Below are 27,788 nucleotides of genomic sequence, written 5' to 3'. Positions count from 1 at the left end.
GCTAGGTATTTTATTTACATGGTAATGTTAGCAGGTAGGTAAGAAAATTAAGCAGCAATATGTTTGTTTATGTGTACATTAATTGAAATATACTGTATGCATATATAGGCATGAAAGGGTTAATCAGAAGGTATGAGTACCTGTAGCCTCAGGCAGCTTTGATGACCTCTGTCTCATTCTGTGGCAATTGTCCTCACAGCACACTGCTGAAAAGTCAGGATGGGTAATGATAGAGGAAAATGTGAATACTCATTACTTAAGAAAAATGTAATATTTTATGCAAGAAATGGCTGAAAAAATATATTTTCCCTTGTTTAAAACCAGTGTGACTGTCAGAAATGGTGACCTGTGTTGCTGGCTCTCTGCTGAAGAAGTTGTTTATAAACCTAAACTTCACCTTAACCTCAGTGGAGACCTCACATCCCATCCTAAACTTTATAGATAAAGTGATTGTTTACTTTGCAGCTTGGCTGTTTAGTGGTAACCAACATGAATGCAGCCTCTCGTAAAAAATGAATATCAACAATAATTGTACTTACAACATTATTCAACTACCAAAAACATGTTTTCAGGTGTCATCCTCTCACATTTTTCTGCACCAAGACATTTTGGTGTAAAACTGCTGGTAAGGCGCTACTACCGCCAGAAGTGTGTGAGTGTGTGTGTGAGAGTGTGTGTGTATGTGTGCGTGTCCGCAGCGCATTTATTTGTTGTAACAACATGATCCCGGACCCTCATTCATAAATCGAAGTTTTTGAGTTATTAACTCTGGAACAAAAAGGATGTTAACCCTGGAACAAAGAGGAACATAATCTGTGAATTCATGTCGCAGAAGGATAATTACATGGTTGGAAGGCTGTGTGGGTGAGTAGCGAACAAACTGTAGCATTAGCATTACGACTGTGTGGATTGTGTTGTGTGGTTTCTTACCTGACTTCTCTGGAGTTTCGCCACCTTGCGTTAATGTCATGCAGCGTTTGGCGGCATTGCAAATATTTTCCAATAGGCATAATGAAAGTGTTATTGACTGTGGATAAATGTCTCCTCTCGTTGTCTCTTCTCCTGTCGTTCACGCCCCTACGTACGGCGTCTTTAGGCATATACGTCACAGGCTGAAAAAATAGTCCCAGGAGGCTGTAGTTCCGGAGTCCCAAATAAAAAGTATAACTGCAGACTATTTATTTAACATTGAAACAGAAATTGATGTTGACATGAAATGAAATGCGAAAAAATGCCATATGCAATGGCTGGCTCCCTAAATCATGGAGAGGATGGAGGGGGTTGGCAAAAGGTGAACGCACATACCTACATCCCATCTCCAATTATAGTAGTAGGATTGTAAGTATCACCTGAACACCTGTTTACTACAGTGTTTACATGATGCAACACATCATTGTTGTTTGTTTAACTGGCTGACATAATGTTTGTCTGGCTTAATTCCTGCAAAGCTATTCTCAACTAAAACTTTTTTTTTTAAACTGGTAATCTCATACTTCATTGTTTTGATGTATAATTTTAGTAGGTTTATACTGTATAGGTAGATTTGTAGGGGATCGATATATCCCAGTAATGTGGGCATCCTCTCTTCAAATTGGCTCTAGCAGCACTGTACGGCAGAGAGGCCAAGGCTGCCTACAGGAGGAGGATTGAGGACTGCCTCCAGAGCAACTACTCCAGGCAGGTGTGGCAGGGGGTCGAGCACATCACCAACTACAGACCCAGTAACATCTCATCTGTTGTTGGTGACGCCTCACTGAGCTGAACCATTTCTTTGCCCGCTTTGAGGTGGAGTCACCGGAGGCAGCCACACTACATCCACAAGCCCACAACAGTCATATCCTCAAGGTGGAGGAGCACGAGGTGAGGTGCACACTGAGGGCTGTGAGACCGAGGAAAGCTGCAGGACCTGACGGCGTCTCTGAACGGGTGCTCAGGGACTGTGCGGACCAGCTGGCTGGAGTCTTCACCAAGATCTTTAACCACTGTCACTGTCTCAGTCTGCTGTCCCTTCCTGCCTGAAGTCCTCCACAATTGTCCCACTCCCGAAGAAGAACAACACCAGCAGCCTAAGTGATTACCGACCAGTAGTCATTATGAAGTGCTTTGAGAAACTGGTCCAGAAGCACATCACTTCAAATCTTCCACCCATGTTTGACCCTCACCAGTTGGCCTACATAGCCAACAGGTCCACAGAGGACGCTATAGCCACAGCTCTCCACTTTGCTCTGTCCCACCTGGAGCGGCAGGGGAGCGGCTGCTCTTTGTGGACTTCAGCTCGGCGTTTACCACCATCCTCCCTAACAGACTGGTGAATAAGCTGTCAGACCTGGGAATATCTCACTCCATCTGTCTCTGGATCAAGGACTTCCTGTCTGACCACTCCCAGAGGGTGAGAGTAGCCCCCCACATCTCATCAGCCCTCAGCCTAAATACTGGATCACCTCAGGGCTGTGTGCTGAGCCCCCTACTCTACACCCTCTACACCCACGACTGTACCCCCGTCCACTCCAGAAATAGCATCATCAAGTTCGCTGATGATACTACTGAGGTGGGGCTCATCTCTGGGGGGGATATCTGCATATCGGGACGAGGTGGAGCATTTGTCAGTGTGGTGCACAGAAAATAACATGGCACTGAACACTACCAAGACAAAGGAGCTGGTCATAGACTACAGGAAAAATAAAACGGACACTCCACCCCTGTTCATGTGTGGAGAGGGTCACAGACTTCCGGTTTCTGGGCGTTCACATAGAGGATGACCTGACCTGGAGCATCAACACCACTGCTATCATTAAGAAGGCACAGCAGAGATTGTACTTCCTGAGAGTACTCAGGAATAACCAACTCTCACAAAAACTGCTCGTGTCCTTTTACAGTTGCTCCATAGAGAGCATTTTGACCTACTGCATGTGTGTGTGGTTCTCCAGCTGCACAACTGCAGAGAGGATAGCGCTCCAGAGGGTCATCACCACAGCCCAGAAGATTATAGGCTGCCCTCTCCCCTCCCTGAAAGATCTGTACAGTTCCCGCTGTTTCAGAAAAGCTCACCATATCCTCAGGGACCCATCTCACCCAGGACACTCACTCTTTGAGCTGCTGCCCTCAGGCAAACACTACAGGACATTAAGAGTACGCACAAATAGATTACATAACAGCTTTTACGCTAAAGCCATAAATGCACTTCACTGCATTAAATAATGGTAATTATTTATTCATTTTTGTTTCTGCACTTTAAAGATGGGATCTCAATTTCGTTGTGCTTTGTACAATGACCATAAAGACTTTCTATTCTATTCCTTTCTATTCTGTTCCAAGCTGCCAGAGCTGAATATAACTGTTAAATGTGCTTGTACATTCAAATGAATGACCATTTTAAAATGTTTGGCACACTGATTTGGAGACATGGCTGGATGGTAGGATTTACTATAACCTATTGCGCTTGTGCTTTGTGAGTTAACCTAATTAAATTCATGTAACATTTTCAAGATGATAAACTGTGTTTAACTATAATAACTATACTACTGAGTACTGACTATACCAGTGCTCGTCAAATGCAAATCTTAAAGGTCCACAAAAATGTTTTTCAATGAGTCAAAGGTCAGTTTATTAGTCGGCCAAGCCAAAACAAATCAATGTATCCACCACCAACCAACTTAATACAGTGGTGTATAGTAGAAAAATAGAATATATGACTCAACTATAAAATGTATTTTTAATTTTAACAACAAAACAAAATGTCCTTTTCATAAAAACAACAAAAATCAAATAAATACTCAAAAACAAAACTTATTTTTCGTTTTAACATAAATTCAAATAAATACTTATATAAAACAAAACAAAACAAAATTCACAACCGCTGCAAATAATCCAAAACACTTATCAACACTTTTCTTTTCAAATACAGACACAAAGGACTCAAGAAAAGAGGAAAGAATTGTAGTGCTGTTCTTAGTGCTGTGTATCAAAAGTGACTCAAGTATAAAGTAAAAATGTGGGTCGCGCTGCAACTGCGCATGCCCAACAAGTCACAGCCTATCAGCGCATTGTTGGCACTGAGACCAAAATACACACGGTGAAGGACTGGAGTCACACATCCATACCAGCGATAAAACGGATCATTCCGACTCACACGAACAATCACATTTAATATGCAAGATTTTTCTTTTTTTAAGTATACGATAATTATAGCTCTCCTCTCCACTGTAGACAGAAATGACGAAGGGTGCAGTCATCACAGGAAAAATGAAATATTTTTACAGTCATGAACTGTGTGCACTATAGCTTCCTTTAAGGTCCCCGATGTCTGGACATCTGTAACTTTACCACAAACTACTCCATTTTTGTAATTAAGTAAAGTTATAGAACAAGTCAGTATATCCATATAAATATCCCAGTACATATGTGCACCTTGCAGGAAGGTCAAAAACATTAAGTGAGTAATTTCAAGTAATGTAATTTACTTATACTTGGTAAAATACAATATACAGTGCATCCAGAAAGTATTCACACCCCTTCACTTTCCCACATTTTGTTATGTTACAGCCTTATTCCAAAATAGATTAAAATCCTTTTTTTTCCTCATCAATGTTGTGGTACAGGCCGACCAAAGTGGTCTAATCAAAGTAGGAGGCAGACACAGAAGGCTGAATCAGATGGCTAACGGAGTTTTTATTCTTATAAATTATATAAGGTAACAAAAAGTTGTACAAACAAAAAGAACAAAACAAACAACTTAACTCATAAGTATTACTGAAATAAAATTAAAATGACGTGTACACGGCTACACTCTAGCAGAACAACCCCCCTGCGCAGTCTCACAGCTCCTTCCTTTATAGAGCCCTCCATCAGCCTGCCCTCTGAATGAAAGTGGACTATACCACTCCTCAAGTAAGTCCTGAGCCCCTCCTGAAACAGGTAACTAACAACAAGATTAGCAGTTAAACAACATTCACATGACATCACTTTTATACAGCCTGCCTCCATTACATCTGCAACCAAACTTAAATCAAATCACAACAATTTGTCTAATTAATACAACAATTCACCGACCACCCCTCCACATGGTTCTTCCCTAGTGACATCACTAATGATGTCACCATTCTATAAATTCAGGAGACATAGGCCACCTCCTCCCTTTGTTTCCTGAACACAAGTATGGTGAGTAACAGAAAGATAAAAAGCTTATGTATATACTATACTAACTAAAGATACTAACTAAACCAATAAACTCTAACTTCAATACAAGTGTGTTTTATTGTAACCAAAAGTCTGCTGAGATGTAACTTAACCAAATATACTGCAAAACACAAACAAACCCGGGATAGTAAGTATCTGCAAAGTATGATTACTGACTAACTTATGGTTCAAATAACAAACAGCAAGTATAATTAAATTAAGTTATGGTGCAAATGTAAGCGATGGGGACAAATGGTGTGCCCTCACCCACTTTGTCACAAATGTATCCACTCCCTTTACTCAGTACTTTGTTGAGGCACCCTGGCAGCGATTACAGTCTCAAGTCTTCTTGGGTATGAAGCTACAGCATGATGCTGCCACCACCATGCTTCACCGTAGGGATGGTATTAGCCAGGTGATGAGAGGTGCCCAAGTGGGCTGTCATGTGCCTTTTACTGAGTAGAGGCTTCCGTCTGGTCACTCTACCTGTAACAGCCTTTATGTATGTGTTTATTTTTGTTAACATTGTTGGTACTGGGGGTGGCACTGTGGCAATTTCCTGTGGGAGTTCATTTATACAGCCAGGTTAATGAGGCCAGGTGTGTGTGAACTGAGGCAAACAGTTTTTTGACCGTGGCTGAGGCACGGCTAGTTTGGGAGGTAGGAGCAGTATTAAATAATAGGCTACCTGCTTGTCCAGCCAGGAGGTGCTGTACCTTCTTGTGCTTATGTGTGGAAACAATAAATGAAGCAAAGCAACAGGAATTGTGGGGACATTGTGTTTTAAGGGCCAAGCCCGGCGCGCGTCAAAAGGTTGCACTGGCACACACCTGCAGTAAGTGACAGTGGAAAGCCACTTACACTACCATAAAGGCCTGATTGATGTAGTGCTTCAGAGATGGTTGTCCTACTGGAAGCTTCTCCCATCTCCACAGAAGAACACTGGTGTGTAGCTCAGTTTGGCTGGGTGGCCAGCTCTAGGAAGAGTCCTGGTGGTTCCAAACCTATTCATTTACGAGTGATGAAGACCACTATGCTCTCGGGACCTTCAATGCTGCAGACATTTTTTTGTACCCCCAGATTTGTGCCTCGATACAATCATGTCTCTGAGGTCTACAGACAATTCCTTTGACTTCATGGTTTGGTCTCTGCTCTGACATGCCCCATCAACCGTCAGACCTTATATAGACAGGTGTGTGCCTTTCTAAATCATGTCCATTCAATTGAATTTACTACAAGTGGACTCTAATCATGTTGTAAAAACACCTTAAGGATGATCAGTGCAAACAGGATGCACCTGAGCTAAATTGTTAGTATCATAGTAAAGGGTGTGAATACTTTTTTATTTTTAATAAATTTGCAAGAATTTCTAAAAAGCTTTTTTCGCGTTGTCATTATGGGGTATTGTGTGTAGATTGATGAGGGGAAAAGGGAAATTAATCCATTTTGGAATAAGGCTGTAACATAAGAAAATGTGGGGGAAGTGAAGGGGTGTGAATACTTTCTGGATGCACTGTATGTGTAAGTCTGCTCATTATACATAAATGTGGCAATGGCAGTTTGGTAACAGCATTTTCTACACAGGTTATTTTGGTATAGCAGTCTAAGTAACCAACATATCAATGCACTCATCTGGGGACTCAAATATAACTGAAATCTGCTACAGTGTAGATATTTCGTTAATGTTATTATTCATGGAATAAAAACAGTTAAATTAATTCTTTACATTTCGTTAAGTGGGGCAGATCTTTCAGACTGTTCTAAAAAGATCAAACTGTCTTTGTTTGGACCCACGCTTATTGGGTATTCCTCGTTCATGGGAAATAATTGCAATCCCCAATCCCTGTGGTGTGTGTCTACCCTTCGGTACTGTCCAACTCTTAATTTACGATTCCGATATCACCCGATACCAATATATCAGGCTTTTTACATTAAAACTGTTAGATAACAACATAACATAACTCCTATTATTGAATTAACACATTATGCCTAATTTTTTTTGTGATGCCCCACTGGATGCAAACATAAATGCAACATGGCTTTCCAAAGCCAAATGTGCAAAATAAGAGAACAACTTCAACTTAAGTTATGGAAAAAAAGTGCCAATATGGCACTGCCATATTTATTATGCTGCTTTGCAGTCATTGCAAATTGCAAATTTACCTCCGTAGAACAGACTTTGAAATAGTTCCAAACCACAGACATAACGTCCTGTACCGGGTGAGTAAGCTTATTAGCCACGGTTAGCAACCCACGAGTCTAGCGTGTTGTTGTTGTTATATGTCATCAAGCGTACACCGGTAAATGTCCCATGCTGCGTTCATGCAGGCTCAGAAATGCTAAAGCCTACAGAACAAACATTGGTTATAAGAACCCAATACGATACTTCCCGATATTACATTTATAAGTAAATATCGGCTGATATATATCGGAGGGCCAATATTATCAGATATCCCTAATAAGGAATTATTCAACCCAATCTCTGTCAATCTGCCACAAAGTTCTCCCAAACAGAAGATTTGGACACACCAGAGTGACTTCATGCAGCATATATATTGACATTTCTAATTAGAACATCTCATGCAGTGTAAAGAAAACCTTTTCTCTCTGCTGGCAGCATGGCCTGAGGATGGCGATATAGGTCTGTCAGCTGATCTGCGCATCCAATGCAGCTATCTCAACACCTACTTGGGTGCCATGAAATTCTTTATGAATATTCACGGATATGAACCATGATTTGATGATCTTCTGACCTTTTCTTTCAAATGCTAAGAATACTTTTAATGACCTAGCATCAACCACAGAATCATCGTTGGAATTTTATTCTCACTACTAATGAAGCTATAGTAGTCAGGGGCCGACAATATAAATGGCCCGGTGGCCCGACGTACTTTTAAAACCGTCAGGGCCACCAGAACGCTCCAACCGCTGGCCCGATGGGGCCAGTAAAAATAATGCCCTTGATTTAAAAAAAACAAAAAAGAAAAATAAGTAAAAAAAATCTAACTTCACATTAATTCCCCGTGGTTCCAATGTTTTGCGATGATTTGTGTTAAATCGTCTCGGTAACTATACCGCTAATACTTTACGTGATCCCGATCAAAGACAGCCGTCAATGCAACCAGACTGTGCTCTCCCTGGGACGTAAACACACCTTGCTTGCTCCCACAGAACGCGTGCGGCCGCTCAGTGCAGCTGCTGATATCGTGTATTTCGTGGATCATTAAGCTTGTTACAGCTTCTACCTGTTGAGAAGATCTCAGTCAGAAGTATGAGATGAGGAGAGGAGCAGGTTAACCTCAGGTCTCTACACTGAGAGTCTGAGGTAGGAGCAGCGGAGGAATCTAGCGCAGCTATGGAAGACTAATGATGCCAAAAGTAAAATTAGTCACACTAACAAATTATAACACAATTTATATTTTGTTCTACTTGTGTATTTATGTGATACAGGATTTGTGCAATTTACTTTTATTTCTGTGTTTTATTTATTTTATATTTATTTTATTTTATGTTATAATTTGTGAGAATTAGATTCTTTATTTAATTTATCTTTATATATTAGAATTGTTTCTACTCTGTATAATTTACTTTTTTGTATTTGTGATTTATCTAACTTAGGTATTTATGGTTGTTATTTCCATTAATATCAAAATTATCAATATATAAAATATCTATATGGGGAAACCTTTTACAGTGCTGCAAACTGCATAGGATAATTATATATTTAGAAAGTAGAACTGAAGTGATTCATTATAAGATGATTAGTTAAAACATTTCAATTCCATTTTGTGAATTTCAAATAAAAGAACAGTCATTTATTTCCTCATTGAAGTTTTCTTAAAAATACAGTTAAAGTCTCGTCTTGATCTTGTGAACCCAATATCGTGCCTCGTCTCGTGAGCTGAGTGTATCGTCACACCCCTATGAAATACAAATACAATAGTAAAGCAACGTTTTGGTTTTGGCTAGTAAAAAATCTGGTTGGCTAGTAACTTTTTTGATCTACTAGCCACTTGGCTAGTAGATCAAAAAGTTAATTTCAAGCCCTGGATGCAATTATTTTAACAGGCAATTAACGATAGACACTTGCTTTATAGAAATGTAGAGTGGCTAGTTTCATATATTTACAAAGGATGAGCAGTAAAAATTATTTTTTTATTTCTTGCTTGTTTATTTGAGGAGTTCTCCACTCTACAAGGGCCATGTAGCAGAGCGGGCTACTGGCTTTGACCCTCATGAAAAGAGCATCGCACACCAAAACTGCTTTAAAAAGAAGTAGGCAGAGAATGTAACATCTCCTGTGTTAGCTTGTGTGCATGTCAATAGTGAAATGGCAGCAGGGTTCAAAAAACAAATGGGAAACATGTTCCACACAGCCTATTATGTGCTGAAGAAAGAAAAGCCATTTACTGAATTGTTCTTTTTCATGATTATTGGGATCTATACCTGACGTTGACCTGGGCCAGTGGTTACAATAGTCGGGCCAGTGGCAAATTTTCCTTATTGTCTACCCCTGGTAGTCATTACATTTTGTCAAAACGTTACAGTGCAGTACAGTTGATTACATACACCCACTTGATTTCAGGCTGGAGTTAGCTTTTAGAAATAATGCAGTCATAAATCATAAATAAAGAAATGTAAATAAAAGTCCATATTTTCAACTATAAACAATCAAACAAAGACTTTTAGTCTAGAATACATCACAATGAGTCTTCACAACCAACCATATGTATTTGTGTTTAAAAACCTTTTGTTCAATAAATCCCTCAATTTTATGAAAGGATATTGAGGACATGATGATTGTGTGCTAAGCAGTAGGTACAAGATACTCAATGGCCACTTATTAGGTTTTTACAAAGCTTTTAACCAATGAGAAACAAGCTTTCCTCAAGACAATAGAGCAAACTCCACTCCCGCAGGAAGCTTCTGAAAGAGCTAAGGCAGTTAATAAGTTAAGATTTAGTTTTGTCAAGTCTGTTTTTAGTTATTTTTATTTGGTGTTTTGCATTGTTTATAGTTGAGTCACAGACAGTGGTGGAGAAAGTATTCAGATCCCTTTCTCAACATATTATTACATGAAATTCTTAGTTAGTTAATCATTCAAAGTAAGCAACATTTTACTGTTCTGGTGAGGTGAAGCTGGTTTTAATTTCTATCAGTAGTTTGGTATAGTTTAGCCAGTAGTTCCCAATCTAGGAATCAAGGCCCTCCAAAAGGGTCACAAGTTAAATCTGAGGGGTCGTAAAATGATGCATTTTGTAAATAGCAGCTATAGCTGCCATTTCATTATAGTGCTGTAAAAAGTAAAATACGATATTGTAGTATTGTATTGTAAAAGTACAATATTTCCCTTTGAAATACACTGGAATAAAAGTGTAAAGTAACAAAAAACTGAACAACTCAAGTGAAGCAGTACACCCCATCCTTTTTGGGGTTTTTTCGACCACAACATTACTGTGGCACACCTTCGAAACGTCCAAGCCACAAATCAGAAGCTATCATTAGCTGAGGTACATATTAAACATTTAACGGAGTGGTTGTTGTTCCTTCCCATATTTTAATATACTGTGAAAACATAACATAAAATCTAATTAAAGTAAATCATCTCAATTTAATGTGTTTAAATTATATTAAAAATGCACAATAAACATACAATGATATGAAAGATTTTGTAGCACCCTTGACCCATCCTCAAGGCATGCACTTTGGGAACCAAAAGTACTTCCATTTTTTATTTGAAAGTACAGTAAAAGCTGCTTTCCAATACTGGATACAGACAGCAAACATAGGGACAGAGACAGATATGACATGCAAGGAATTGAACTAAAGCTGTTGTGATAACCATGGTATGGTTCATAAACACTAACCCACCTGAACACCTAGGCTGTGTCTCAAATGGCGCACTTGCACACTTCAAGCACTATGTTTTAGGGCATAGTGTGTTCACACTGAAGAACAAGCGAAAACTCAGTGCTCTGAAAGTACCCGGATGGTGCACTCATAACGGACAAAAAATCCAGTGTGAGATGATGGACACTACTCACACTAAACGGACGCCATTTTGCCTACGTAGCGGAAGGGGAGGGACTTTTTGGCCAGTTTTCAGATGTCAATAATGGCGGGCAGCAGCGACATGCAAGCGGTGGAGGCTGAGGCAACTGCTTCGTATAAATGTAAGTAACTATAATGAAATTGTTTTACTATTGTATACAACGGTATGTTGTATACCTCTCTCCCTTTCTGACGAAAGTTATGATTTACTTGTTCGCGTTTGCTATCTTACCGACTCAGTACAGTTAGCACACCGTAATGTTAGCAGTTGTTTCTTAGCTGGTTAAGCGGTTTTTGATAACATTAGGTGATGCATATTGTAAACGTCCAATGTTGTAGTGTATCTATCAGTGACCCGCGGATATCCGCGGTTTATCCGCGGGTCGGGCGGGTTCGGGTTCAATATTTTAAAAATATTGCGGGTGCGGGCGGAGCGGGTCATAAAGACAAAACACATATTTCTCACTTAGGAACTTTCACTTGCCTATTTATGATAATCCATTTTTTATGTGAAAGAAGAAGAAGACAAACTTTAAAATAAAACTGTTATTAATATCGCTATGTGACTACTTTTGTGCGGACTCTGGCTTACTCGATCTGCTTTGTTTTGAATCTCCATGGCAACGGGAGACAGTTGAAGCTTGATTAAACGATTGTCACAACGAAATCAAAATTAGGTCATGTGCTGGCGAATTCAGCATTGTGTTGTAGTATTATTGTATTTACTTGGTTATCCTAGGTCTTGTTTTTAACGTAGTCGAGGTATCTCGGATGTTGCAGGGACAGATGAGGACACCAGGGCCGTCATTTTGTGGCGGACGGCCAATGTGGGTCTTTTCACCGGGAAGCGCAACGCCAGTACGGACGCCTACAGGTTTGTATACATGTATAACAGTAACGTAACCAAATTGTTTACGGTAAGTGTTGAATTAATGTGGGCATGAGAGTTAGTAAGCTTTTTGGTTCTTGTAATTTGTGACTACATCATTTTCATAATGCAGTATTTTTGTTCTACAAAGTACCCATAATCATATAGCCTACATCAGAGGGTCTCCAATATTTTTCACCAGAGAATAGTGAAACTGGGATAATTATCTACCATACCAGACAAGATGTTAGACTAACTTTTTGATGTTGACAGATTTATTACCTTATGACCATGTCATCATATTTATTTACATTTCTCTTGACCCTTTGGAGAGCTTCTCTTAAGCAGAAGGGGATCTATGGGTAGCTCCTGTTGGATACCCCTGGCCTACATGATGTATGCATTCATATCAACTGCCAATTTGTGTTCACCAGTGTCTTCTTAAAAGAGAGAGGCCTTGAGGGGAGGGTGGAGCCAAAGGCGGTGAAGAAGAGGTGGGAGAATTTGGTGGCCAAATACAAGGTGAGATATTTTCATGAGGTGAGATTTTTGCCCAGGTACAGTAAAATAGTATGGCTATGTAAACAACTGGTTGAGCATGTTTATATGATCACAATAATAACCGGATATAACTGGTCACTAATAATCCTTTTGTATTGGTTTACATTCATTTGACTTTCATATAGGGAACTGATAATTAAAACCACAGGTTTACATGGAAAGAATAGTAAGGGAGGGGAGGTTGTATAGGGAGATGAGGGAGAGGAAGGAGAGGGAAATGTTTAAAAGTGTTTACATTTCTAGGTAATCAGAATGTGTAACAACAATAGTCTTACAGTGACTTACAGTTTCTTTTGGTGTGCATGTGAATACACTGAGTCATGTCTGGATATTACAGGTGCTAGTCATATCATTACAATATTGTGGAAAAGTTCTTAAATTTCATTAATTCAATGTAAAATGTGAAACTCGTACATTATATAGATTCATTAGACAGTAAGTGAAATATTTCCAGCCATTATTCATGTTAATTTGTGAAATTAAAGAACTTTACCACAATATTTAAATTATATGACCATCAACTGTAGTGCATGTTATTTTTGGCTGTCTTTCACAGGACCTTAAGCGTCCCCGCACTGGGGTGAGCACGGAGGGGGGTGGGGTGACTGCCGCCTCTTGGAAATGGTTTACCCTTATGGATGAGGCAATAGGGAGCAGGCCGTCTGTGACCCCTCCTGCTCTCTTTGCCTCATCCAGCCGGGAGGTGGCAGTGACCCCACCCCCCCCTTCTGTGGAGAGGGAGACTACCTCCACTTTGTCAACCCCCAAGAGACGGCGGGTAGGCAATGTGGAGGACATTTTAAACTCACTAAAAGAGAGCAACAAGCAGCAGGAGGCAGCCATGGAAGAGATGGAGAGAGAGCATCAGAGGAGAGAACAGTACAGCACACAATGACCTCCGGCACGTACTTCACCTCCACCTCCAGAGCCTTGAGGAAAATGGACCGCCATCTCGTTTTCAGGACCCCAAAAGACCTCTCGACCACACACCTCGCCCTTGACAGGTAGCAGTTGTATTTTGCTTGGAGGTGGTTTCTCACAGGCTGTCTGAAGGGTGTCATGAGGCAGATGGGGCGTGACAGGCAGGGGTAGCCACCATCTCCAATGATGCAGTATCCTGCGGGGGGGTATGACTGCTCATAGTAGATGGGGCTATTTTGTAGGACTCGGGCGTCGTGGACTGACCCACAATATCCCACAAACACGTCCAGAAATCTTCCACCGTCATCACAGATGGCCTGCAGCTGGACGGAGTGAAATAGCTTCCTGTTAAAATAACAGGCAGCTTCTTCTGCAGGGGGCTTCACGCGGATGTGGCATCCATCAATCACTCCTACCACCCTGTTAAAGGCAGCAGAACCGGCTAGGCGTGCAAAGCGGGCACCCAAGCGAGGGAGTTCCTCTGCGGTGGGATGGCGGACCACGTCATAGAGGAGAGCAGCGATCTTCGCACTCACCCTGTGCACTGCCCGGTGGATGGTTGCCCGGGGCATATCAAAAGCCCGGGCAACGACGCGGTAAGAAGTGGCGCTGGCCAGCCAGAAAAGAAATACCAAGGTGTCGATCTCAGGGCCCCAACCATGGTAGCATTCCCTCCCCAGCACAGCCATTAGGGCATTGAAGGACTCCCTGGTGAGACGGAAGTCGACCCGCAGGTCACTGTGGCCGTCGAAATATCGTGCCAGCAGTGGTACTGACACATTCAGCTGGCAGTACTGCCTGGGGTTGGGACGCCGCTGTGAAGTAACAAGAGAATTTTTATTTTAATAAAACATACTAAAGTTTGCTGCATCCCTGTGTTTTAGCCTCTTCTTTACTTTTTTATTAGATTGCTCTTACTGTGATATACTGTAACTATGATGATTTTCTAACTATAATTGGTTATCTTTTGTCAAATACTTAATGTGTAAACATCAGACTACAATAGATATGAAACAATACATTCATTTAGTGAATATATATATTTCTGCGTATCAAAAGCTATTTTACTGGTGTGAATTGCACTTTAATACTAATGGGTATGGGAGAAACATGCACACACACGAATACCGGTATGTATGCTGATGGTGCTTTTAATTATGAAGTGTGTAGCATGAGGTTTAGTTCTCACGGTACAGTGTTACACTAATGTGGGCAACAAAAGGCATTTAATTGCAATAAGTATGGTGATATGCAAAAAACGTATATGAACTTTATTTTGACTAGTGCATGTATTGATGAAACTTTGTACAAACGTCGTTGGACACACTGCCTGAAAAGGTAAGCCTAAAACCCGCGCTACGCTGGTCATACATAAATAAACAATTAAAATAACGTAGGTTACGTACCATCTCAGCTTCCGCCAATAGGAGGAGGATCCTACGATCACGTTGGATTCGGCGTAGCCTCAACTTGGGTAACAGGGGGTAAATAAAGGCAAGCAAAAGCAGGAGGAAATCCATTGTAATGTAAACAATACCGTAGATATTTTGGCGGGTCGGAGAATCGCGATCAGCTGTTAGCCCGTCACTTCCGCTAAGTGCAAAACGCCAGTGCTCCATTTGAAACAATACTTACCCACGACAGTGTGCACTTCAGAGGTAAGTGCTCAGTGCGCACTCCGCACTACATTCTGGTGCACTCACGTAAGTGCTCCATTTGAGACACAGTGCTAGTGTCAAACTGCACTTGCCACAGTTAACTTTAACACTAAGCTACAAACATACTCTAGAGCAGGGCTGCCCAATTTTGGGGCAATTTTTGGCTGATTATTTTTGGCCCGCTGCCCTTGCTCGAAATTTTAATACCTTTAATTATTATTATTTTCCCACTGCCCACGGTCGGAATATCTGTTATTTATTGTTGCAGTTCTCCTCATGACCACAGATTAACATTGTGTTACATTGGGGGTAGGGTGGTGCTGTTGAGCTCCCGTCACCTCAAATCTGGCAGGAACACGATGACCAGAGAGTGAGAAGATGCTAGGCTAAGATGGAGCGTGGGAGGCAGTGGCACACTGATAAGAGAACATTTAAAAAATACTGGGAACAGCAGTACTTTTTTACAGAAATTGACTCCACAGCAGTATGTTTAATATGTAGCCAGAGAACTCCAGTCTGATTCAGACCTCCAGGGAAAGTTCAGAGAGCTTCCCTTACAGGACTTTTACAGATGTGTTCCTGCACACAGGTATGCCAAGATCCGCAAACATGCACAGGTGATGCTGTCCCTCTTTGGCAGTACATACGTCTGTGAGCAGGCTTTCAGCCTGTTGAATCTCAATAAGTGCAAACTGAGAAATTCACTCTCTGACTCTCACCTACATGACATTCTCACTTTGTCAGTAAGCCAGCTGGAGCCTGATAACCAAGGGCAGGCTTCATGTCTCCAACTGATGGGACTTCTGCATGTTATATGCACTGAGGATTGTATGCCCTAAAATGATTGTTCAAGGCAGTGATGTGTACTGTAGCATTTTTGTCCCATAAGGTCATTTTGAATGAAAACACACAGACACACACTCAAGCACAGATGAATTTATAAGCCAAGGCTTAAATGTCTGTCACTTTTGTTTTTTCTTTTGAGCATGTTCTGCTCTGAATGGTTAATGTTTCAGATGAAATTAATGTACAGTCCAGTGATTTATAAGGAAAAAAGTAAAGTTGTTGTGCAGTTATTACTATTATTCAATAAACAAGTGGTACTCATTTGCACAGTTATATCATAGGCATATTTAATTTAACGCACTGCAACATCAATTTCTAGTTTTGGCCCTTGACTCTCCACCCCGATTCATTTTTGGCCCTCCACTGAGAAGAATTTGGGCACCCCTGCTCTAGAGCCTACATAACTGAGGCTACTGTTTTATCTCACCATCCACACAGAAAGTGTCACTTACAACAATCTGAGAAGGTAATATTTTGTTGTAAAGTAAACTCTACAGTAGTAACTTATTCCTTGGCTATGTAGACCTGACCTGATCCATAGTCAGGGTTGGGAAGGTTACTTTGGAAATATAATGGGTTACCCTATTATTACCCTATTAAAAATGTAATAAGTAATGTAACTATTTCAATTACTTAATCAAAGTAATGTAACATATTACATTTGATAATTTTTTGATGACTTTTCTCATTTTCTAACCAATGTTTTCAGCTGTTAGGGTTAATGTATTCATTAGTTCATGTAGATTTTGGAATATAAAATCAAGATATTTTAAGAAAAAAGTCAAAAATCTGGAATGGGCTTAAATGGTACTGTGACACCATTTAAGCCCATGTGTGTTCCAAATAAGCCCACATCATGATTTATTTACTAAATATAAAAAATATTGATTTAAAAAAACAACAGCTATATACTGTATATAGTTAACCTCTTTTAAGATGGAAGATGGAATGCAATTGGAGTAAGACCAAAATGGGGACTTCAAACATACACAGGTTGTATGACCCTGATTAATTAAATTAAATATTTTTTATGAACTATAATACATTTAGATGAAACCCTCAACCTGCTGGAAGCTTTGCCAATGAACCTATATACAAACCAGAAATTGTTCCATTTGACCTACAAGTTGGTGAGACAGTGATGGATGAGGCAGACTGTTGAAAACATTTCATTCAGTTTAGCAGTGACAGAGTGTGGATGAATTGAAGCTACTTCATTTCTGCTGGATCCATACAAATGTGGAATGTCATTCATTCTTTCCCAGGTTGGCTATTGTGATGTGATTTTTATTTCTAACAGGATGTACCTTTGTTGTCAACAAACTGCTCTTCTGTGTCTGTTATTTTTTACACACACAAGCATTGATAGTTCCATAATGCCTATATTGACTGACATTCACTTCCTGGAGACTTAGCATGTCCTAACCGTAACCATCACAGCTACTTGTCTAACCCTAACATAACTCTAAACTTACCATAACTTTAAACCAATTATTTACCTCAATTAATTAATTTAGCCACACACACACACAGATCACAGATACACACACACACACACCGGTAGTTACAAAAACGTGTAGCCCATAATAATACCTAGCTTTTAGCTTCTTACCCGCATTTCGGAGTTTACGGTTTCTAAGCACGGACACAATGACCAGCAGGTTCCCCAGCACATCCACCACAGTGGTGAAGATCAGAACACTGGCCAGCGCCGTGACTGCCCATGCAGGACGCGCTGCCTCCTGACTCAGCTCCGGCCCGTGTTCAGTCCGGTTCTTTAACAACGACTCATCCTCTGGCATGTCCATCGCCTCTATTACCCCTCTTTCACATCCCGCGGTCGGTGTGACTGATGGCTGGCATGCTGTTTCACAGCCAAAGATGTCAGTCGTATCCCTCTGTGGCCGTGGGTTTTCTCTGCGCTGATACTGCGTCCAGCCGCGTAACCTTCGTCAGAGTCGGGAGCCGCTGACAGTCCACCTGGAGCGGACCGCAGCCCGTCAAGAGCCATAGACAGTTCAGGGAGCCTGAATGCTGAGAGAAAAGGTGAACCGCCTGAATCTCCAAAACCTCCTCCACCTCTTATTGCCTCCTCTGCTTTGTCTCTCCAAACCTCATGCCTCTCATCGCTCCTCTTATCTTCCTCTCCAGACGCCCCCCCCCCTCCCTACATCTAGTCTATGGGACTACAGGCAACTGGCTCAATCTCCTCTTGCATGCTGCGGTCTGTACTGTAGTGCGTACAGGATGGCTTTTTTTTCACTGTTGTAATTGTGACAGACTATTGCAAAAGTCATCCAGTTGTTTCAGTAAGCATTTTCCACTGCAAGGTTTTGATGTTCAAATAGGAATAAGAGGAGGATGATCTATCATCTATTTGAATTTCTGTTCTTGAGTTGAGTTGTGATTCTGATGTTAAAAATCACAAATTTTGAATGATTTTAGCCTATCTGTTGTGTTCTGTGAATCATTGAATTGGTAGGCTAATTGTGTCAGGTGTTTGCCATAGCAGACTGTGGGATCTTGTACTAGGCCTTCACATACACCGTACTCATACCTCCCACCTTGACTACACTGTAAAAACTGTTGCTTAGATCTAACTCAATAAAAATAAGGCAACATTTTCCAACCACTTTTTGTAAGTTTAGTCAACTAATTGGTATTTTGAGTAAGGAGAACTTAATAATATGCATTTCGATGTATACAAAAAGATTAAGTTGCGTTTACCAGGGGCGTCACTAGGTTTTAAGGACGGGGGGGCTTAGCCCCCAGGAGATGCACAGGATGTGAGCGAACGTTTAATTTCACAAACAGCTAACAAAAACTAAGAAATTGCTTTTCCACTTTTGGACAGATTTAACAGACACTTTACTGTGTAAATGTTTTAGGCCACCATTACATTTCTAACACAGTACAACAACAATGTTTACAGCAACAAAAAAGAAAACATCCACATAGTTACAGTGCCGTATTTAACCAATGCTTCTTATTCATTAAGAGCCCACATGTATTATCCAAAACTGTATGCAAAAAAAGAGCACTGTGTTCTCACAAAGTACACAATAATTGTTTACTCCCAAATATTTTGATATATTAGTTGCACAGAATATATTTTGGGCACATATGTGACTAAAATGGTTGTAATTTCAAGCCCTGAAAAATATGACTTAATTACATAAATTACAGTTATGTTAAGGTACTCATGAAAATATTTGGGCCAGGCTAATTTGTCTTATATATCTTTCTTGGCTATCTCCACTTTCCAATCATTACTCTCCTAAATAAAAGCTCAAGTTAAATAAGTCTTATATGGTGCACTTGGACTGAAATGTTTCATTTCATATTCATATCGAGTTCCATAAAATTCCAAGACTGTCTGCATCACAAATGACTCTATCCTGTGAAATCCTTTAGACTCACCTTTCCAATAGTAGAGGTTTCTCCCCTCTCACTCTCTCTGCTCCTCTGCCCTGACTCCTACAGGTCAATAGGGGTGGTGGAGTGAAGGATTATTATTAGTGTATTATTATTATTATTATTATCCATCATTCTAATTGTCATTATTATTATTATTATTATTATCCACATAATCATACGTGAATGAGCTCAGCTCTTGTTTCACTGTGTGCATCTGATGCTGGAGCTGATGCTCCAGAAGGAAGTCACCCCAAAGATAGTATATGGTAAAAAAGAGTGCACACCTAACTCTATAAACAACCAGGACCTTCACAGTGCATTTCAGACTAACTAGCTAGCTAAAGTAGCGGCGTTCTTTTAGAGCTGAAATGTAACTTTTGACCGCAAAACAACAAAGGTAAGACGTGCACAGAGATCGTCTATATAGCACGCATCTCACGCTGCCTCTTGTACAGGGGGCTCTCTCCTACAGAGTGTGCAAGGCTGCAAGCCAGGTTTTTATTTGTCAAACAGGGAGCATTTGGTAATTATGTGGGACTTTCTGCTGTTAGCTGGGGGGCTGGAGCTAACTTATTGTTACTATCAGCAGTGATGAATACTTACTCTCTTGACAAAATTTCGTATAGGCTATCCATTCTTGTTCACGTTCTTCTCCTAATGATGCTGTAGTCGGTTCTGTGTGTTCCGCTCTGGTACACACATGCTGCAGGTACCCAGGTACCGAGTGCAAGGGAAAACGTGGACTGGATTTCAGTGATGTGGGCGTGCTCTATATGAACAAGTGGAATGGATTGGATAACGACGCACTGACTCTGACTCTACTAGAGGTAAGATCTTAAGCCCGAGCCTGAGTCCGAGCCCAAAATGTCAATTATTACGTTCGGGTCGGGTCGGGCCGGGCTTCTCTCTCGCTAACTTTTTTTTAATAAAGTTGTTGTTTCACGAGCCATTGCTGACTGAAGTCTGTAATAACCAAATACACGGAGAAGCCCCTGGCCGCCGCTCACGGACCGGGGCGTGCCTCAACGTTGAGACGTTGACCCACTCCCACATTGCGCCACGCCCACTACCCCCCACATTGGACCGCCGAAGAAGAATGTGTGGAGAGCGAGAAGAAGAGTCAGAAGAAACCCGGCTTTGGAAGAGTAATCACAGTTTGCAAAATGGAGGTAAGCAAGGTTTCTTCTTTTGTTTTGACGTGCTATTTTGCAATGTTTGTAATATTTGTGACTTACAAGGAAGGAAAGTAACAGTATTTTATTTTTGGGTAGGTTGCTTTGTATTTGCGTTCTACCAGAGACGTTCTAATATAGGGCTTTGGTTCTACACCTTGATGATCCACTGTATTCTGAGTTCTTCTTATCAGTCCGTAATCTGGTGTAGGCTACGGTTTGCTATGATGTGAGACTGTATGAAGTCAAGCAGCCAAGCAGCTGCTCCAACAAAGATTACGGACTGCAAATAGACGGAGATACGACTGAGAAAGTAAGCTAACCAGCTAACCTATAGCACGTGGAAACTTCCGGTTTTCAAAATAAACGAGGACCGCCAAAACTTCATGAAAAAGCTGTGTCTCATAAAACAAGCGTTGTACTATGCTCCTACACTAATTTTAAATACATATGCATATTTTAGCTCAATAGCTTCCAGGCCGTGTGTTTTTATCACGATTTGACAGTCCTCGTTTATTTTGAAAACCGGAAGTTTCCAAATGCTGTAGTAGGTTAGCGTTGACTTTCTCAGTCGTCTCATTTACTCACTATTTAGCTACTTTTATTTATTTGTTATTTTGTTGTGATAGGCTAATTATTACATGGTAAGTAGCAAGCCTATTAACAAAGAAACGCAAGTTTAACAAATCAGTTAATCTGTGATAAATAGGCTAAAAGATCATATGAGCATTAGATCTAATATCAGAGTATGTGTAATAAATCAATCAATATCATGAAAATATTTAGTAATCTACAGGAAAGATAAAGAGTAAGTGCTGGTGTTTATTGAATAAAACAAAAAAATCAGGATCTGGAAGAACAATCACGATAGTGGTAGCCTATATGAAAAAAATACACAGCTCCACTACTTCCTGAACTAAATACTGCTCCTTTATTTCCTCGGGAGGTAGTGAAACTGTGCAAAAAGCCAATTGGGCCAGTCTGGGCCAACAATCCACGGCTGATTATTTGTCCCAGTCCAGCTGCAGCTGTCATGTTAGTAGACGGTCAGCTGTTCTTTCTCGCGGAGACAACCCTTAGCATCCATGAATAAACATTTGTTGTTTAAAAATTCTTTAAGATTATTGGTCTTGTGGATTTCTAATTACTTTTGTGTCTATTCTTTTCCTCTCTGATATGTAGAGACACACCAGTATCCTGCTGGAAGGTGATACACCAAGCGTGAATCAATGCACCAACAGTGGACTATTCAACTGCCCTTTCTGTAGATACCATGCGGCTGCAAAACAAATGGTGGACTATCATATAAAAGACCATTCCTCAGTGAAGTACAGAGGTGCATCATACATATTGTTTGTCTATCCAGTTATGTATGTTTTGTTTTGTCAATGTTTCTATTTTATTTGGAAATGTATCTCTCCTCTCATTTCAGACTGACTTGTTCCTTTTTCTTCCTGCCTTGATTGTTTCCACCTGTTCCCCAACTCCTTAATTATGTATACTTTGTCTGCATTTCCCTTTTTTTTGTACCAGTCACCTTGTCCAGAGATCCAGTGTCCCCAGGCATCTCCAAACTATTCCACAAAGGGCCGGTGTGGCTGGGTGCATTATCTCTGTCCGACTACCCATTTCTTTATTTTTGCGTCCATTAGTCCATCCTCCCATTTCTCTGACTTAAGTAGCCCTAACCTGGTCCCTTAGCCTCTTTCAAACGCCAGGTTTTCAGGCAAGTTTCTACTGAGGTCCAACACCAATAAACATGTTTTAACAAGGAAAAATGCGACTTCCGTGTGATGACCTCTGTGACAACTAATCTCAGTCTTCAGACAGTCAGACTGTGTGATTTTGATTGGTTGGAACAAAGGCCTGCAGCCACATAGCCTTTTGTGGAGTAGTTTGGACATGCCTTGTCTGCTCTATGCCATGGTCAGGTTTTGTAATTTTGTTGCTTGTTTTGTCCCTTAATGTAACTGTTGTTTGTGGTCTCAAAATGTTTTGTTTGTATCTTGTCCAATAAAAGTCTGCTTATTTTGAAACGAATGCCTTTCTTTCAGAATTCACAATGATCAAGTGTGGCTTGCCTTGTCGAACAACGACACATTTTCATTGCTGCTATTGTGCAGCAACAATCATAAACAGAGCACAATTTTTGAGACATTTAGACACACACAAGGATCAGAAGCATGCTGAAGCCCATACAAAAACAAAGGCCCACACTCAGCACTCAGCTGCCCCTGCCCACCATTCAGCTGCCTCTGTCCAGCACTCAGCTGCCCCTGTCCACCATTCAGCTGCCTCTGTCCAGCACTCAGCTGCCCCTGCCCACCATTCAGCTGCCTCTGTCCAGCACTCAGCTGCCTCTGTCCACCTTTCAGCTGCCTCTGTCCAGCACTCAGCTGCCCCTGTCCACCATTCAGCTGCCCCGGCCCACCATTCAGCTGCCCCTGTCCAGCACTCAGCTGCCCCTGTCCAGCACTCAGCTGCCCCTGTCCAGCACTCAGCTGCCCCGGCCCACCATTCAGCTGCCCCTGTCCAGCACTCAGCTGCCCCTGTCCAGCACTCAGCTGCCCCGGCCCACCATTCAGCTGCCCCTGTCCAGCACTCAGCTGCCCCTGTCCAGCACTCAGCTGCCCCTGTCCACCATTCAGCTGCCCCTGTCCAGCACTCAGCTGCCCCTGTCCAGCACTCAGCTGCCCCGGCCCAGCACTCAGCTGCCCCTGTCCAGCACTCAGCTGCCCCGGCCCACCATTCAGCTGCCCCTACACAGCAGGGTCACACAATACACAGAAGAAACAAGAAAATTACTTGTCCCCACTGCAAAATTATTTTAAACAAAAAAAGTTTCAAAGCACACTGTAAGCGAAAGCATACCCATCATTTTGAGACAGTGTCGAAGGACAGGTTTTTGGCCTCTCAGTGTGTGGATATTGCGCATGGTGTGTTTGCTGTTGAAAAATCTTTTTTTGGTCCAGCAACACCAATACATGTAATAAAAAATACTTGGGGTCCAACACAGAAAATCATGTGTGAGGTCAACCAGTGCCGTCTGAATGGTGACTTTGCAGTAAGGAGCCTTATTCATTCATTAGGTTGCCTTATGAATGCCAACATTTAATGTCTTTATTATATTGCCCACGTGCTGACAATCATACTGTGACCCTTACAGCTGAGGCCTTGGACACAATGGTGCAAAATAAATGGTTTGGTGTGGAGCGTAAGGCTCATCTCTTAGATTTTCAAAAAAAATGCTAATGCAGAGGGTGTGCTGCTGTCTGTGCATCTGACTGTGGGTGGTCCCCCATCCAAATTTCATATCTCTGTGTATGAGCCTAAAATAGCTTATTACAGTAAGATGGGGAGAGTTATTGTGTCATATGACACAAAAAAGAACAATTGGCATTGTCCCTGCTCCAAGCCAAGACAGTCTTGCACACACAAAGCTGTTGCTAAATGGCACCTCTTTGTTACGAAGAGGGAACTATTTCGCAAGGTGAAGAGCACAGAGACAGAGATGCCCCATCCCACTGAGGCCACCACAGAGCAGGACAATTGTCCAGATGACAGAAGCATTGCGAGGATGCTGAAGTACCTCCTCACAAAAAAAAGCTCCCTGCAGATCTACCCCAAGATCTTATAACGGCGTCAAGAGAGGGAAGAACAAACAATACCTTCCCAAATGTGTGTAGATTGCCAATACACACTTTGTGAACAACTGATAACGTCTAAAGGCAAGATCCTGACCAGCACAGGTGTAGTTGAAGGTTGGTACTACTATCACAGGTCTTGCTATGGTCTTGTGTTCATACCATTTAGTGGGTTACATAATATATATGTAAATGAGAAATAATAAGTAGTTCTACTATTTTAAAATGACAAGCAAACAATAAACATGACCTTTGTTTGGACTGTGTTTTTAGGGATATCAACATACAGGAAGTCATGCCTGAACTGTGGCATGGTGTACAGATATCAGGAGTGGGAGGATGGTCTCCACAATTTTGATGACCACATAATCCTGTCCCTGCACCTGTGCCTGATGATCAGGAATGCATTACAGGTGAGGGCATGTCATTCAATGTATTTTGCTCGCTGTAAGGTTCAGTGGATTTTCTTTATAATGTTCTTTACATCCATTTGAGTGACCAACTTCTCAACTTATATAATAATAACCAAGTAATAATTAGATGTATATTTATCCTTTCTGATTCCTCCTTTATTATAATTGTGTCACTATAGACATTACCATTTAACAAAAGGTGATATAACCTCAGAATATTCCTGTGTTCATAATTTTCCAGACGCATACAGCCATCAGTAAGGTAATTGAAATAATAGAAAAAACAGAGAAGGTCTCCTTCCCAAACAAGGAGAGAGTTCTTCAAGCGTACCTCCATTTCGAAGCCCTTACAAACCACGACTACACCTACAGTTGTGTGTCATGTGGATACAACCCAGCGGTTGTTGTGATGGATCTTCACAAGAAAGGCGTTTTCAATATGCCAGGTGAGTTTGATAATCTGTTATTTTACATATTTTATCTTAATTGTTTATACAACACCTCTTCTGTCTCTCAATTATGGTGGAAGTGGAATGTCATATTAACCACGTCCTTTAATAACACTGATGGCATTTTTTGTATCAAGTGTCATGTCATGTTTTTTTAAGTGATTGAATTATGAAAAACAAACTATTGTTCTAACAGTGAGTGAAATCCAAAGCCCACCTGATGGTTATGATGGTCATGTGGACATTAACAACTCCTGGGATGCTGTGGCCACAGAAATGATCAGTCGTGGTTTAATTCCATGTAAGTCATGTGAAAAGACAGAACAGCCCGAGAACAGCTGCACTGAAAGTAAAATATATCAATATGTGTTAAATGTTGTGGTAACAATAGCTAATTCTCATCACATCCTAATCAAAGGTGGTCGGAAGAACCCTTTCGTTGTGCCCCCAAGCTACCATCACTGGGCCCCTTGGATTGGCCCACACACCCGTAGGTCAAATTCAGTCTTAAACACTGAACTTGAAAAAAAGCAAAGCCCCCAAATACCTAATGATGGAGATGGTGAAAACCTTAATGATGATGAGAAAATTGATGAAGAGTGGCTCACGGATGAACTTGTGAACTTGAAGGTGAATTAGTGGATGAAACTATGCAAAATCCACCCCTTTGTGCCAACAAAAATGATGTCTTGCTTTATTGACATGATCAACTGAAATGCATTTTCACAACAGGTACAGGAGATCAGGGCACTGTGCAAACAGTGTGGTGTGGATGACAAAGGGTCCAAAGTGGATCTTGTCATAAGACTGTCTGACAAAATGTCTAGTAGAGTCACCTACAATAAGGTGTTTGAGAAGGTGTGGGGTGCCTCTGGTGAGTGAACTAATATTACATCAAAGATAATTTCAACTTGTTATATCTTGTCTTGTTGAAAAATGTATAGTATCATTATGTAGTTATGTAGGTTAGCCATGCTCCTAATGTCAGTTATTACTTATACTGTGTTTTTTCTGTTGTCTCACAGGTGGTATGGCTGTAATCACCTGTCCATGTGGGGTTGTGTATTCACTCAAATTCAACCTAAGAGCAGAGAGTCCACGTGATTTTATGGATCTCTTGCTATCATGGAAACACTTTCCCAATGTATCAGTGTACGATTATGCCAGGGGGCTGGCACAGCATGGCAACCGCAGGCAGCCAGGACTCTTTGCCCCTTTTCAAGGAAGGTTACTGGATCCCACCCCAGAGAACATTAAGCAGGCTTCAGAGGGCAAGGCTCATGTCAACATGCCTTGGCTCAAAAATTGTAAGGTGCCAGCTGACAAGGATGGTCACCCTCTCACTGGGTCCTCACAGCATTTTGCTTTGAACGACGTGTTCCACCAGGGCAACAGCAAAGACCCGAGAGAGGTTTTGAGAAAGCTGGAGCTTGTACCTGAGCTTGCTGGTCTCATCAACAGCCAGTGTGTTGAGCAGCTGTTCTCGGGGATGAGAAAGAACAATTACTTTATGAATATGACTACCCCCTCAACACATATATTTCTACAGAGAAATATAGTCCACCATCACAACATGGCTAAGAACCAAAAGGTTATGGACCAATACAGCAAAATTCTTCCTTCAGATGTTGCAATGCAGTGTGACAGCCATGGAAGAGTAGTCGGTATGTTATTGAATATTTTATGCACATTTGTTGTCTACATCTTTATCTTTAGGCAATAATGTATGTTATATTTTTTTCCTATAGCTTGTTCTCCATTGGCTGGAATGCCAACAGGGGTAGCTGACAACAGTAAAGAACAAGAAGAGTCTCAAGAGTGTGAGTCCTTGCTATAAGTTATATCTGAATCAAAGCAGAAATTTTACATTTTACACTTAATTTTTATATTTCTGTTGTTGCTTTTTTCACTAGTAATTGATGACAGTGAGCAGATACCTCAAGGAGACTTCACTAGTCTCCATAAGCTGTCAGCAAACAGAGCATGCTGGGGACAGGAACTCCAAGACACCCAGGGACAACTTGTAAAGTCAACCATTGTGCCACTGTGAATATCTATATATGTCAATATAGTCAAATGTTTAATTAATTTTGTTTTCCTCCACCAGCTTTCACAGGTCTTGGATGAAACTAAAAACCCTGCACAGCACCTTGTGCTCACGCACTCTGACTTTTGGAATCTTGGTTTGGCTCGGGACATTGAGGGGATGGTAGGCATAGAGAATGTGCTGTGCTGACACATTTATGTAATACTTTTAAAATATTTTTATAATTTGTGTTTATGTGTTTTACTAGATCCTGAATTGCTGTCTAAAAGTCATTGAGAAGGTAGTGGAGCTCTTGTGAAACATTTATTTAAATTGATTGGATAGCACAGTTCAATAATCAATATATTTTGACAGTAACATATAGCAAACTATTTCTGTTATAGAGAGTAGAGCATGTGTTTGCTGGAAACAGCTACATTACTACAACTTGGTTTCCACCATCATCTGTGAACCCAATGGATCATCTGCCAGTAAGTTATTAAAAAGTTTTCCATTTGCAAGTGAAGTCTAAGCATTTCATATTCACTTATTTATGTCTTTTTACAGGACAATGCAGCCAGTCTCCA

At 41.0% G+C, this 27,788-nt stretch overlaps 1 protein-coding gene and 1 pseudogene across 1 annotated transcript in view; one reads left to right on the top strand and one right to left on the bottom strand.

Moving 5' to 3' along the window:
- LOC128360320 (melatonin receptor type 1B-B-like) overlaps positions 1-17,903 on the bottom strand; it is a 64,024-nt gene extending 46,121 nt beyond the window's left edge. Inside the window, exon 1 of the mRNA XM_053320724.1 lies at positions 17,693-17,903. Within this exon, the coding sequence (XP_053176699.1) occupies positions 17,693-17,888 (196 nt within the window). The 5' untranslated portion in view covers positions 17,889-17,903. The remainder of the gene's footprint in view (positions 1-17,692) is intronic.
- Positions 17,904-22,852: 4,949 nt separating this feature from the next.
- On the top strand, positions 22,853-27,520 carry LOC128360752 (uncharacterized; annotated as a pseudogene).
- The last annotated feature ends 268 nt before the right edge of the window (positions 27,521-27,788 follow it).

Source organism: Scomber japonicus, chromosome 6 (assembly GCF_027409825.1).
Source record: "Scomber japonicus isolate fScoJap1 chromosome 6, fScoJap1.pri, whole genome shotgun sequence".
Classification (NCBI taxonomy): domain Eukaryota; kingdom Metazoa; phylum Chordata; class Actinopteri; order Scombriformes; family Scombridae; genus Scomber; species Scomber japonicus.
The sequence above is the reverse complement of the archived record's forward strand: the minus strand, read 5'-3'. Positions and strand labels throughout refer to the sequence as shown.